The 14237-nt window shown below is 34.9% G+C and overlaps 1 protein-coding gene across 2 annotated transcripts in view; it reads right to left on the bottom strand.

The window, feature by feature from the left end:
• Camk4 (calcium/calmodulin dependent protein kinase IV) overlaps positions 1-14237 on the bottom strand; it is a 237250-nt gene that overhangs the window by 61474 nt on the left and 161539 nt on the right. For both annotated transcript variants that reach the window (XM_048811576.1, XM_048811577.1), the window contains one exon: positions 13102-13174. In XM_048811576.1, coding sequence (XP_048667533.1) covers positions 13102-13174 — 73 coding nt within the window. The remainder of the gene's footprint in view (positions 1-13101; positions 13175-14237) is intronic.

The following is a 14237-nucleotide window of genomic DNA, read 5'->3' as shown; positions in this document are numbered from 1 at the left end:
TCTTCTTTAAAGGTCTTGTAGAACTGAGCTGTGTATCCATTCAGTCCTGGGCTTTTCTTGGTTGGTAGGCTTCTGATGGCATCTTCCATCTCATCACTTGTAATTGATCTTTTTAAATTGTGTATAACATCCTGATTCAATTTGGGCAAATCATATGCCTCTAGAAATTTGTTGATGCCTTTGATATTTTCTATTTATTGTAATATAAGTTTTCAAAATAATTTCTAAGTATCTTTTGTATTTTTGTAGTGTCTGTTGTGATATTTCCTTTTTCATTTCATATGTCAGTAATTTGAGTTTTCTCTATCTTTCTCTTCATTAGCATGGCTAAGAGTCTGTCAATTTTATTTTTTTTTTCCAAAGAACCAACTTTTTGTTTTGTCAATTTTTTTCAATTGTTTCTTTTGTTTCAACTTCATTGATTTCAGCTCTGTCTTATACTGCTTTTGGTGTTGATTTCTTCTTGTTTTACTAGGGCTTTGAGATGAATATTAAGTCATTAATTTGTTAACTTTTTCTTCTTTTTAGGAATAAACTCCATGCAATGAACTTTGCTCTTACTACTGCCTTCATAGTGTCTCAGAGATTTGGATATATTGTATCTGTATTCTCATTCACCTCTAAGAATTTTTTTAATCTCCCCCTTGATGTCTTTTGCAACCCATTGTTCATTCAGTAGCATATCATTTAGTCTCCAGGCGTTGGAGTAGCTTTCATTTTTTATTTTATCATTGATTTTTAATTTCATTCCATTATGTTCTGATAGAATGTAGGGTAGTATCTCTCCTTTTTTTTATATTTGCTGGGAGTTGCTTTGTGGCATAATATATGATCTATTTTTAGAGAAGGATCCATGTGCTGTTGAGAAGAATGTGTATTTGCTTGTTAAAGGATGAAATATTCTATATATGTCAGTTATAGAGGAAGGCACAGAGTTTCAAACCAAAGGAAGGCACAATCTCTTCAATGAGATAATATCAGAAAAATTTCCAAACATGAAGAATATTGGAAAATCAAATACAAGAGGCTTCCAGGACACTAAATGTACAAAATTACAACAGATCTACACCAAGGCACATTATAATGAAAATGCCTAGCATACAGAATAATACAGAATAATGATAGAATCTTAAAGGCCACAAGAGAGAGAAATCAGATCACATATAGGGAGAGACCAATTCATATCTCAGCAGATTTTTCAACCCAGAACCCTCAAAGCCAGGAGATCCAGCCTCTAAAAGAAAATGGATGCCAACCAAGAATCTTATATCCAGCAAAATTAAGCTTTAGATTTGATGGTGAAATAAAAACCTTCCATGATAAACAAAAGTTAAAATAATTTACAACTAGAAAGCCTGCACTAGAGAACATCCTCAGCAAAATATTCCATGAAGAGGAATTTAAAAACAACAATGAAAATCAGCAAAGAGAGGTATTACACTAAATGAAAAACTAATGAGAGGAGAAACCGAGTCAAGTTAATAATCAAAAACAAACAAAAATGGCTGGGAATACAAATCATGTCTCAATAATAACTCTGAATGTTAATGGCCTAAACTCTCCAGTCAAAAGACATAGACTTGCAGATTGGATTTTTAAAAAGACCCATCAATATGCTGCCACCAAGAGATTCATCTCATAGGAAAAGACATCCATAGACTAAAGGTGAAAGGTTGAGAAATATCATTTCACTCCCATGGACTGCGGAAGCAAGCAGGGGTTTCCATCCTCATATGAAATAAAGTAGACTTCAAGCCAAAGTTAATCAAAAGGGATAAAGAAGGATATTTCATACTGGTTATGGGAAACATTCATCAACAAGACATAACAATAAGAAATATATATGCCCCAAACAATGGAGCGTCTACTTTCATCAAACAAACTCTTCTCAAGTTCAAGAGTCAAATAGACCACAACTCAATACTTCTGGGTGACTTTAACACACCTCTTTCACCACTGGATAGATCTCCCATACAAAAACTGAACAAAGAAACTATGGAACTCAATAATCAGTCAATAACTTAGACTTAATTGACATATATAGAATATTCCATCCTTCAACGAGTGAATATACTTTCTTCTCAGTAGCACATGGAAATTCTTGACTAGATATTTTAATACCCTCTTACTTTGCCTCACTAATTTTTGATCCTATGCAGCTCACAGGGTGATGGTCTGCCAACAAAAGTTTCCTCCAGATCTCCTCCTTAACAGAATCACATGACCTCTTTAGCAAGTCACCTAAGCCCCTCAGGACAAGCCTCCTTCTTCCTCTTCCTCAAGCCCCAGGCCTCCCCATATGTGCTTTGTTTTCTAGTAATATCACTTTTACTCCATTAGATTCCATAAATACTTGTGATAGAAAAGGACTATTCCAGGAATTTGTTTTCTTTCATTCTGGCTGTGTGACAATTTTTCTTTAAAACCTCAATTCAGTTACAACTTCCTCTGGCAAGATTTTTCTGAATTAGTTTCTCTCTAGACATATAGAATAGCTTTCTTCTTTCTGGTACTTTTGGGTCACTTGGTGCACTGATACCCTCTTAGAGCCTTGTGTCTGTGTGTCTGCCTGCCCACTGTATTTGTGAGCTTCTTGATTTCTGTATCCTAGGGCCCAGAACAGAGTCTGGCACAGCCCAGAGGATGAGGAATGGTTGAACAGACCTGTTGACATCATCCGACATTTACAAAGCCCTGAAACAACAAAAGGTATTTAGAATGTAACCAGCAACATAATATTTTGTGCACAATAATTGGAAAATTCCTAGATATGTGGTCTAGAATTCATTGTGACTCTTTTGGGAAACAAAAGAGGCCACGTAGATAGAATTGGATGAACTTCTAATATCATTATTATAATTGCTAACAATTATGTTCAGAAACATTTAAGGAGAAAGATACTCTTCTTTCCAACCCCTGAATTTTTCTTAGCTCTCTAATTTGCCAATATTGACCTATAATTTAGAACGTAGATCATATTTCTGATCTAAACTTTCTGTCTGACAAAATATCTATGCTTTTATTGAGCACTAATCTACTATGTTTATAAACTAAAATACTAGAATATGAATAGAAATTTTGTTATTTATTTTCTGCAAACTATGATCTCTCAAATTCTTAGTAAAAATATATAACAATGTTTATGTTTTACTGGTAAAATTTTCATTATAGTGATTCAATGCTTTGAGCCTTGCATTAATTAAAATCTATTCTCTAGAAGCTAGTGTTCAAATTTGAGTAATAAGAAATCAAATTTCCCCAGGAAAAAAAATGCAAATAACATAGGAACTGACAGATTTAAAACAAATAATGAAAAAAATCTTACATTTTTTTGTTTTAGCCTCTCATTGCTTGACTGAACTTTCAGAACCTTTTTATTGACAGTAAACAGACAAAGCAGGAATGATAGTCACAGAAACAAGGAACAAGTGTCAGAAGCAAGCTTAGTTTTAATATCCTTAAACCTTATTGTCCCTTCACATCATACTTAATCCTGATTTAGCAATGTGCTGGTGCTAGAGATTCAGTGAAATTGAATTTTTGGAAATTTGTGGGACGAGAATCTTTTTATCTAGGAGTATGCCCTTTTTGCTATGCTCCCATGAATGGAAAATTATACCACAGAATCGTTATTAGGATATACTCAAAAGTTTATCCAAAAGGAGTTCAGTATCTTATTGTTTCAAGTAATAGGGTATACAACTAAGGTCACTGAAATATTGAGGAAATATTATTATCTTCTACAAGATATCAAATGGGAGGAAAATTTCAGGGGTGTCATTTTCCTTTTTTCTCTGCCTTCTTCAACACGAGTTATATTGCTCCTTGTAATTATGAGATAGCGAAATAAATTTCCAGCATCATGTGCTGAATAGTCTCTCTCCCTGGGTTCTCATGGTAAGTTTTCTCCCAAATTCATAAACAGCCTACCCCTCAGAATTCACCAGGCAGCATCAGTAGTTGCCCATGCCCTAGAGGCAAGACAGTGCCTCTATGGAGTTCTGGCATTTTCTATCTTTCTATAAGAGCTCCCCTGACAAGGAATAAGAAGTCAGAATGGGAGATAGCTTTAACCTGTTAAATCATATAAAGCTCAACAATACTAATGCTTTTTAAATGTATAAATGTTACCAAGCACAATACTTAGTACTAAATACAAATGGTTATTTATATTAGTGTTGCTTCTCTTACTTTGATTTTCATTGACCTGTAGAACCATCTCATGTACTTTAGTAGACAATGAACATTTTAGAAAACTCTTTTAATAAAAATAAGAACTTTGACAATTTATTTTTGTATTTTAATAACTTCCTGTAGAATTTGTTAAGCTATAGACTCTCTCACTTTTAAACTCACATTTTTTTGTTTTTGTTCTTTTTCCCATACTGAGGATTGAACCCAGGTACACTCTACACTGAGCCACATCCCCAGGCTTTTTTTTTTTTTTTCTTTTGAGATAGGGTCTCACTAAGTTCCTCAGGCTGACTTTGAACTTGAGGTCCTTCTGCTTCAGTCTCTGGAGTTGCTGGGATGATAGATGGGCACCATTGTGCCTGACTAAAGTCACCCCTTTATCGTCCATTTTATGATGCTGAGATTCGAAACCCAAGTCACATTTTCCTTACCTGCTGACTCCCTGTTTGATTTGTCATAAGAGGGCATGAGGGAGAAAGGGTGGGAGGCTGGAGGGGGATGAAAGGAATTTCTCCTTTCTGTTTGCTTTTGGAGTCTGTTTTTCTGCTAGTTATTCCCATGTGACTCTAAAACACTCCTTCACCTTGCAGGGGCGGGTCCTTCTGTGGCTGCTGTTGATTTTAGTTTGTGTTTTTCTCCAAGGCTCATGGGGACAATGCCACTGCCCCTCCTCAGTAACACGGCTCCATTGGCTGGGAGGAGGGGCATCGTCCTCAGAGATCTGCATTCCAGGCACACGGATTCTTCTGAGCTCAGTGACACCAGCACCACAGAGTGAGTCCTCATCATAGCTCCACAGAACATCTCCTTCAGTCTTGTCAGTTTTAATATTCTCAACCTCTTTGTTTGGTTTCCCCAGAACCAGTGGGGCTGTTTCCTGACACTGCCACTTCTACAATAGTTTACAGATCCCCTTTGCTCTTTCAGTTCTTCAATATCCATCCATTCTCTAAGAAGTGAAATCTGTTTGTTTCTTAGGGGAAGAGTTATAGACTAAAAACATTTTTTACCCAAAGATCTTTTGCTATTTCATCTTTTCCTGATTCCTTATATCATATTCATTTCCTGCTTTTCTTTGATGTTCAAATATCATATCATTTTTTAAATAATTTTAAAGGGTTCAGTGCTTCTGTTCAGTGCTTCTGTTTGCAACTCTTCACCGCCATATCACAATGCTAACACTATTCTAACCAAAAATCTATGTGATGTGATAGAAGAAATATTTAATAGTTCTCCTCAATTACTCCCTTGTACTGTTTGTACATATGTATATGTTTATTTATTTATTGTTCCTGGGGATTGAACCCAGGGGTGCTTAACCCCTGAGCCACATGCCCAGCCCTTTTTATTTTTATTCTGAGACAGGATCTTGCCAAGTTGCTTAGGGCCTTGCTAAGTTGCTGAGGCTGGCCTTGAATTTGTGATCCTCTTGCCTCAGCCTCCCGAGGTGCTGGGATTACAGGTGTAGGCCATTGTGCCCAGCTACTTACTTCTATTTCTTAAAAAAAACATTTATTACTATAGACCATATGTACAAGTTTCTCTGGGCTCCAAACTCTTGCCTTTAAAATCAAGACATCCCGAAGAGAACTGTAGCTAAAACAGAGAGAAGAAAAGCTGTACCATTGGTGGGAAAGTGAGAGGGATGAGGACATCTGGGGTACAGAGGCAGAGCAAGGTATTAGTGGTGGCGAGGCAAGGACTGGAGGTCGAAGCAGCAGCAAGAGATGTCAGAGGAGATTTCCACAGTTATTGCTACAAGCCTTTGGAAAATTGTGACATTGTGTTAGGGCAAGATGACCCTTCCAGAATGTCCAGAGTGACCTGGACTGTTTGACTTGGGACTACAGGAATTCATTTCAAGAAATAATACGCAAGAAGGCTTAAGAATCTGCCTTGAAAGGCTAATAGAATGAATTCAGATCCAAAGGGGAAATCGCCTTTTAATTCACTTTAAAAACTTCTGCAAATACTATTGAAGGCCCGCAAATCAGAAGTTGCAAGGTTATGTTGGATAAATACTGTAAAATACACGGGGCAAGAACTGGGATGGAGTGGGGAGTGAGGGGTAGATTGTGAGATATGTTGCAGAGGAAGCATATTCATACCGGCAACATACTTCTACCAAACTTTTTCAATCTTTAAGCTTTCTGCTTCTGTGCTTTCAACAACCAGCCTAGATATAGCCTTATAACTGTGTGATTTGGAAAAATGTGAGATGTATCACTGATTACTTTGAGTTCCCAACTGTCCCATTTTTTTGAGCTATCTATAGCTTTGTAGTTGACAATAAACTGTTTTATAAATGTCAGCCATTTCTCACAAGTTTAAAATTGCCTTGTTTTCTACCTGTGAAATTCTTAGAGATATTATTTTAATTTAAAAAAATTAACCCTTAGTTGCAGTAACTAGAGAAAATTTGATTTTTCTAAAGCTTTTTTCAAAGACTGCTTGCCTTAAATGTGATAGCCTAGTTTCTAAATAGGAGCTTTGTGAGTAGGTAAAATAACATTTAAAAATATAGGAATTGGCAGAAGATTAATCCATTTATCTTTGCAGACCTGGAATAGGTTCCTCTGTTCTATGTGGAACACTCCTATCTGGAGCATTTTTGCTTACACATTTTTTTTTCTTAATTGGTGTAACTCTGAGAGGTGGAAAATCTGATGCTGAAAACATGCATGTCTCATTTACTGAATGGGAATAGAGTTTTCTCTGTTAGCTGCCTGAGGATCGCAAATTAAAGAATGCTCACTGTGATAATCAAAAGAGTCAAGAGCTGATCTAAATGAATGGAGGCAACCAGCACAAACATACTAAAGAAGGTGAGTTTTGACTTATAGGAAAAGAATGAAATGATAATATGGGAGCAGAAAAATAATTTCACGAGTGGGAACAAGTTATAACACTTTGCTTTATATAAAGTGAATAGGAATGTGATAGTAAAGATTCAATCTATGTGTCATCATCTAGGAAGATAAGCTAGATGGTAGCTATCTTGTAGTGCTTTGATTATTTTCATTTACTTGCTCAGTAAATATTTATTGAGCATTTACTGTCCTCAGGTACTCTTTTAGTGACTGGAAATATGAGAGAACTACACAAAATTCCTACTTTATGGAGTTAGATACAGAGCACCAAACATGGACAAAATAACGTATACTTTCAAATAATTGTGTCAGTGACAATAAATCATGGTAAAAGAATTGAGGGTGGCTTGGAGGTAATGGTAGGCACTATTTTAGAGTGGTCAGAGAACATCATTCTAGAGAGGTGACACTTCAGTAAAGAGCAGAAAGAAATAAGCAAGCAAGTTAAAAAAAGATGTAAACAAATGTGATTGCAGGCACAGAAACAAGGACCTTGAGACAAGGATGAACTTTGATCTCTCTGAGGGTCAGAAAAAAGCAAAGCAAAACAAAACGTAAAACTCAAGAAACAAACAAACAAACAAAAACAAAAGCCAGTGTGACTCAAGCACAGAAAAGGAAAGTGAAAATTGTTTGCAGTGAGATTGAAATGGCAGAAAGAAACCTGGATGTGGAAGATAATCCAAGATATGTTAAGAAATTCTGATTTTATTCTATTTTTATTTTCAGGGGTGGGGAGGCTGGGGATTGAACTCAGCGGCACTAGACTACTGAGCCACATCCCCATCCCTATTTTGTACTTTATTTAGAGACAGGGTCTCACTGAGTTGCTTAGTGTATCGCTTTTGCTGAGGCTGGATTTGAACTCACGATCGTCCTGCCTCCACCTCCCAAGCTGCTGGGATTACAGGTGTGCACCACCATGCCTGCTCTATTTTTGATGGTATGCTATTGGTGGTAAAAGCATGGAAATGGTCCAGTTGATTTATGATTTTTGGCAGGGAGTTATTGGGACTAACTTCAAACTTGCAATCTTTCTGTCTTGTCCTCCTGACCCACTGGGATTATGGGTGTGTGCCACCATGTTTAGCAGATTTGTGATTTAAATAATAACTCTGAATGATACAAGGGGAATGGACTTTAGTTAACGGATGTAAGTTGACCATTAGAAGGTTTTGCAGCATTATGAACAGGAGAGGATGGGGACTAAAACCAAGGGTTAGTAAAGATGAGGAAAAAATGGTCAAATTTATGTTGTGAATTGCAGATTATTGAGATGTGAGGTAAACAAATGGAGAGTGAATTCTAGAATTTTAGCCAACAATTGTTGCATGATAGCAACATTCACCAAGATGAAAGAGATTGAAAGAACATTGTAAAAGTTCTACGCTTGTATCAGTGAATGAGAAAATAATTATATACATCTACTGTAAAACAGCTTGACTTATAAAGAATATGGAAGTATGGGAATGTGGGGAATGACTTAGATGTCCATAGAAAGGTTAGTTCTTACATGATAAATAATTAGGGCTTCCGCCAAAATGAAATCATACCCCAAGTGTCTTTATGGTAAACAACATACTATTATTCAAAAATGCACCCAGAATGAATTTGGTAGTGTCTCCCTTTCTATTTCATGCAATAATTTGGGGGGCATCAGCATTAGTTCTTCTTTAAAGGTCTAGTAGAATTCATTGGGGAATCAGTGCAGTCCCAGGATTTTCACTGTTATAAGGCTTTTTATTATTGCTTCTATCTCATTGCTTATTATTGATCTTTTAGTTTTTCTATATCATCCTGATCAATTTCGTAGGCCATATGTGTTCAGAAATCTATCCATTTTTTCTATGTCTTTCATTTTATTGGCATAGAAGTTGTCAAAGTAGTCCCTAATGATCTTAGGATTTCAGGCATATCTGTGGTGATATCTCCTTTTTCATCTCTTTTCTTGATTTGGGTTTTTTTCTCTCTCTAGTGGTTATTTTGGCTAAGAGTTTATCAATCTTATTATCTTTTCAAATAATTAAAATTTTGTTTCATTGATTCTTTGTATTATTTTTTAAAATTTTCTATTTCATTAATTTAGCATCTATCTTAATTATTTCCTTTCTTCTACTGATCTTAGAAATAATTTCCTTGTTTTTCTATAACCTTGAGATGTATTGTTGGGTTGTTTATTTGTTGATTTTTTTTAACACAGGTACTAACAGCTATGACCTTTTCTCTTAGAATTACATCATTTTTTCCCACAGATTCTGGCATATCTCTACTCTCATTTGATTCTAAGAATTTTTATATTTCTCCTTTAATTACCTTCATTGTCCCTTCTTTGTTCAAATCTGCTGTATTCAATCTCTATGTGTGTATGTAATTTCTATGTTTTTTTATTGCTGTTAATTTCTAATTTCATCCCATTATGCTTTGATAAGATATAAGGAATTATATTGATTTTTTTGGTATTTATTGAGAGTTGATTTGTGTCCTAAAATATGGTATGTTTTGGAGAAGTTTCCATAGGCAGCAGAGAAGTAAGAAAATTCAGCTGTCTTTGGGTGAAATATTCTATAGATATCTGTTAGGATCATGTGATTTATATTTATTTAGTTCTGAAGAGTCTTCAATGATTTTGTATTTGGATGAATGTAACTATTGGTGAGAGAAGTATGTTGAAATGACTCAATATTATTATACTTGAGTTTCTGAGTATTTATATTGAATAGTATTTGTTTTATGTAATTACATGCACCAACATTTAGGGCATAAATATTTATTTTCATTATATCATCTTGTTAGATTGTTCCCTTTACCACCATGAAGTGACCCTCTTTGTTTCAAAAGACCTTCAAAATTTGCTTTGTTAGATATGAAAGCAGCTATACTGCTTACTTTTGGTCTTCATTTCTATGGAATATTCTTTCCATCCTTTCACTCTTGGCCAGTGGATTTCTTTGCTTGTAATATGAGTCTTTTGCAAACAACATATGGTTGGATGTTGTTTTTTAATCCACAATGCCAGCCTGACTTCTAATTAAAGAATTGAGACCATTTACATGCAGTGTTATTACAGAGAGATATGTATTATTACCAACCATTTTAGAATGCAGTGAAAAATCAGGAATGGAGAGGAACATGAATAATTAGTAGCAGCAAAAAAATACTAGAAGAGATAGTAGCAAAAGGTATGTTTAATGTGTCAGACTCACTCACAAGAAATAACTGCCCTTTTCCCTTTGAGAGCACTGAATCCTAACCTCTAGACAACCAGCCTTTTCCCTTTGAACAGCCCCTTCTTCCCCATCCCAGGCTGGTTCCATTGGCCACTTTTATTACAAAATTCCCATCCTGTTTACAATTGGTTGGATGAGGGAAGGATGCTTGGATAGAGTTGAATTAATCCAAATGTAGCTTTTGTCTTGAAATTTGGAGTTAAGTAATATTTACATCCATTTTGAGTTTTTATTGTAATATGCTAACACAAGAATGTTATGTTGATCATATGTCACTTTGTTGAGTCTGAGAAGAAGAGAAATTTGGGGAAGAGAGAAGAGGAAAGCAGATAATGAGACTGAGACAAACAAACAAACAAACAAACAAACAGTAATGGGAGAACAGAGTCCTGACTACTGTCCAGGCTGCCTGGCCAGGATTCTTCACATAACTCTGTGTCTTTGCAATAACCCCCACCTGATTGTCTGCGTGCTATTGTTAGGTGCACTGACAGGCACACTAGAAGCTCTCAGAACAATTATTCTGAAGATTACCCCATCCTGAAATATCTTGTCAGTAGAATGTCATATGGGGAGGAGGGTGGCAGCCTGAGGGGCAACTGTCCCTCTCCTATCACATTCCTTGATCACTGTCTCATGTAGTATCAGAGCATAACACACTTTTGTCCCAGGAAGAAAAATAATCTGTCTGAAAAATAGTATGTGATAAAATTTAAAACATATTCAAGTACATGACTGGTCAGGTAAATTACAAATACACATACATGGCATGTTGAGTCGAGCATTGATGACCTGTTATAACTTTATATTCATACAAAGTTTTCAGCACACTTTTTAAAAAAAGCTTTGTATTGGTATAATATATAAAGAGGACAGTAAACAAAGCCTATTGACTTTTCACAACTGCACTTATCTGTGCAATCAGCACCCAGATCATGGAACACATTATCACACAATTGTTTTTATTTATTTTAGTACTTAGGAAATAGGAATATTTGAATAGATTTACAATATCAGTTATATCTTTAAATGAATATTCTGAATCTGAAAATTCTTCACCTATTTTGCCCTCTTTATTGAAACATTTCTGTGACTTCCTTACATTGTCTCAATTAATCTTTTCCACAACACTGTTAGGTTGAATGTTTGTGCTTATTTTATAAGAGGAATTTGAGGCTCAAAGGTATTTAGTGATGTGTCAATGCACATATGTCTATAAATTGAACTCAGTTCTGTTTGACTCTCAAAGTACCCTTAATGGCTGCCTGCCAGATTTGGACAAAGTGATGTGGGTCACAGCCATATGTTTATTTGAATAGATAAGCTATGGTGAATAATAGTAGGGAAAAGTGTAGTTTTAAAATGGGTATTTAAGAGGTACATGAACTACCACTATTGAAATAAGAAGTGACAAAATAAAAATAGGGATTGCAAGAGATGATTCTAGACTTACATATTTAAGAACAGAAATTGGAAGCAAATAGAAGTGTTTTTTTTTTTTTAAATTCTATGCCAGAAACATTCATAGCATGATGAGGAATAGGATTAGGTTTATGGACGTTTGAAGGAAGATTCAAATGAAGTTGGAAAGGTAAATGGGAGAAGAGAAGGGAATGGAAGAGTTGAAATCATTCACAAGTTTGCAAGTCTAGGAAACTAGGGTGATAAAAAAAAAAAAAAAAAACAACCTTGGAATGAAGTGGCATAGTGAGAATATGAACTTGATATTCGATACTCATATATTTAGGAGCCGTGTTGTTCCTTCAAATGTAAAAATTTGTGGCATCCTTTCCGGTGTTGTTTACTCTTATTTCAAACTTTTTTATTCCTCACTATAGCAAAAAGACCTAATACTTTTACAGGAAGGTGTTATTTGGAAAGACTGAGCTATAAAGTAAGTTAAACCTGATGTTGATAGTTCAATAATGGATTTGGTTAGAACATATACACTGGTAATTTCTATGGCTCTATGCAAATATTGTGAAACTTGATTCTTCTTTTCATGATTGGTGTGTAAGCTAGTTAGATATCAGGGTCCCTCCCTGGTCCCCTCCTCCCTCCTACCCTCTGTTTCTCTTTCCCTTATTTCCTTTCTCCTTTCTTTGCTCCCTTGGTTTTTGCTGTGGGTATAATAGGACATGTGCTTGTATCACTGGCTGATTTGAATTTTAGTTAGATAACTAACTCTGAATAATATCCTGTATTTTGATTCTGGCCATATTTTATATATTTGGCTTTTTAAATGATTATGATATCCATCCTCCCTTGGGCTCTGTTCTCTTTGTTCTGGAAAAAAAAAATTGTTTTGGGTTCATACTCAGTAAATGAATCACCAAGGTGTCCTAGCATGTGTTAGACACCATTAAACATATGGGAAGGTTTTAACCAGCGTAGTCTGTTTTATCTAGGCAAATATTTCCCGATATCCAAACAAGCTTCTCAAAATTACATATATGTAAATGTGTATATATTTGCTTCTATCATAACTCGGTAAAATTCATATCCAGTGTAAATTTTTAATTTGTATTTCTTCCTTGGAAAAAAATAAAATTGCCACATTTTTTTCCCCTCCTAATTCAGTCATTTCTCATCTTGATGAAAAATCAATCATCTTTATGCTCCAGGGTCTATATTTATCTCATCCAACCTTTCTCCACTTCCACACTAAATTAAAAAAATGATGAAACAAGAAGGAAACAAACTCAAGAAATGGGGAAGCTTATTACAGTCTGTGCTTCTTAACTGACGATTCTGTAAAACAAAGAGGTGATGAAGAGCCAAGCACGGGGTTGCTGTTATTTCTTACTTACAGCGACTGCCTCCAAGATCTGTTTGACGGCATTTGCAGCGTCTCGCTCACTATAATATCCCTTTTCCACAATCCTAAAAAAAACACGAAATGCTTCTCAGACACATACATTTAGTTGAATAGATGTTAAGAGAAGTTAATTAAATCAATGTCAAAGAAGATACATCTAAACAATTGCTACAAGCTACCGTAACACCAGGGAGAGAGAGACCCATAAACTGGCACTCTAAACATTTTACTTTGTTTAGGAAAATGAAAAACATTTATTTTGCCTCAGCTTAAACTGTCCATCCTATTTAAGGAGGAAAAAAAAAGTCCATCTTGTTTAAACTTTATATGGTGAATTATTTTAAACATTCCAAGTTGATATTATAAGATGAAACATTCCAAGAGAATTGCCACACAGCTTTAACAATGATTTATTCTAGGCAGTCTTGTTTTATCTGTTGGCTTAAATAAATATCTATTTCATTTTGCATCCTCCTTTATTATTTCAAAGAAAATGTCAGACTCATAACTTTATGCCTAAATAGTTGCGGCATCTTTAAAAAATTAGATATTTTAAAGTCATAATCGTAATGAAAATATCATACCCATAAGTTATAATTCCTTAATATCATCAAATATGTAGTATTTTAAGTTTCAAATAAAGCTTTGGTGAATAGACTAACTAGCCTAATCATGAATTGGAAAATTTGTAGTCTTGTAACGAAAATATCATATAGACAGGATTTTCAAGAACCACTTAATAATCATCTCCTGAATATTATTATTATAATCTAGTTTCTCACTTTATTTAACCTAATGTACCAAAATCATCCAAAAAAGTACAAAGATGGGAAGGGATATTCCCTCTCACTCTCATTCTTTGAAAAGATGATGCAAAAAATTCAATTATTTAATTTTCCAATCCAGTTATTTAGAACATTGGCAAGAAACACTGACATCATCTTTTTTAAAGGTTGAGAGACAAAATATCCCTCCTCATCTTTTTATTTATTTATTTTGGACACTGTTATGCATTAGGTTAAATAAAGTGAGAATGTGGACTATAATATTCAAGGGATGGTTATTAAGTGGTTGCCTGAAAATCCTGTCTGTATGATATTTTTCTTACAAAACTGCAAATTTTCTAAT

This window comes from Marmota marmota, unplaced genomic scaffold, assembly GCF_001458135.2.
Source record: "Marmota marmota marmota unplaced genomic scaffold, marMar, whole genome shotgun sequence".
Lineage (NCBI taxonomy): Eukaryota > Metazoa > Chordata > Mammalia > Rodentia > Sciuridae > Marmota > Marmota marmota.
Note: the sequence above shows the minus strand (reverse complement) of the source record. Positions and strands in the feature narration are given on the sequence as shown.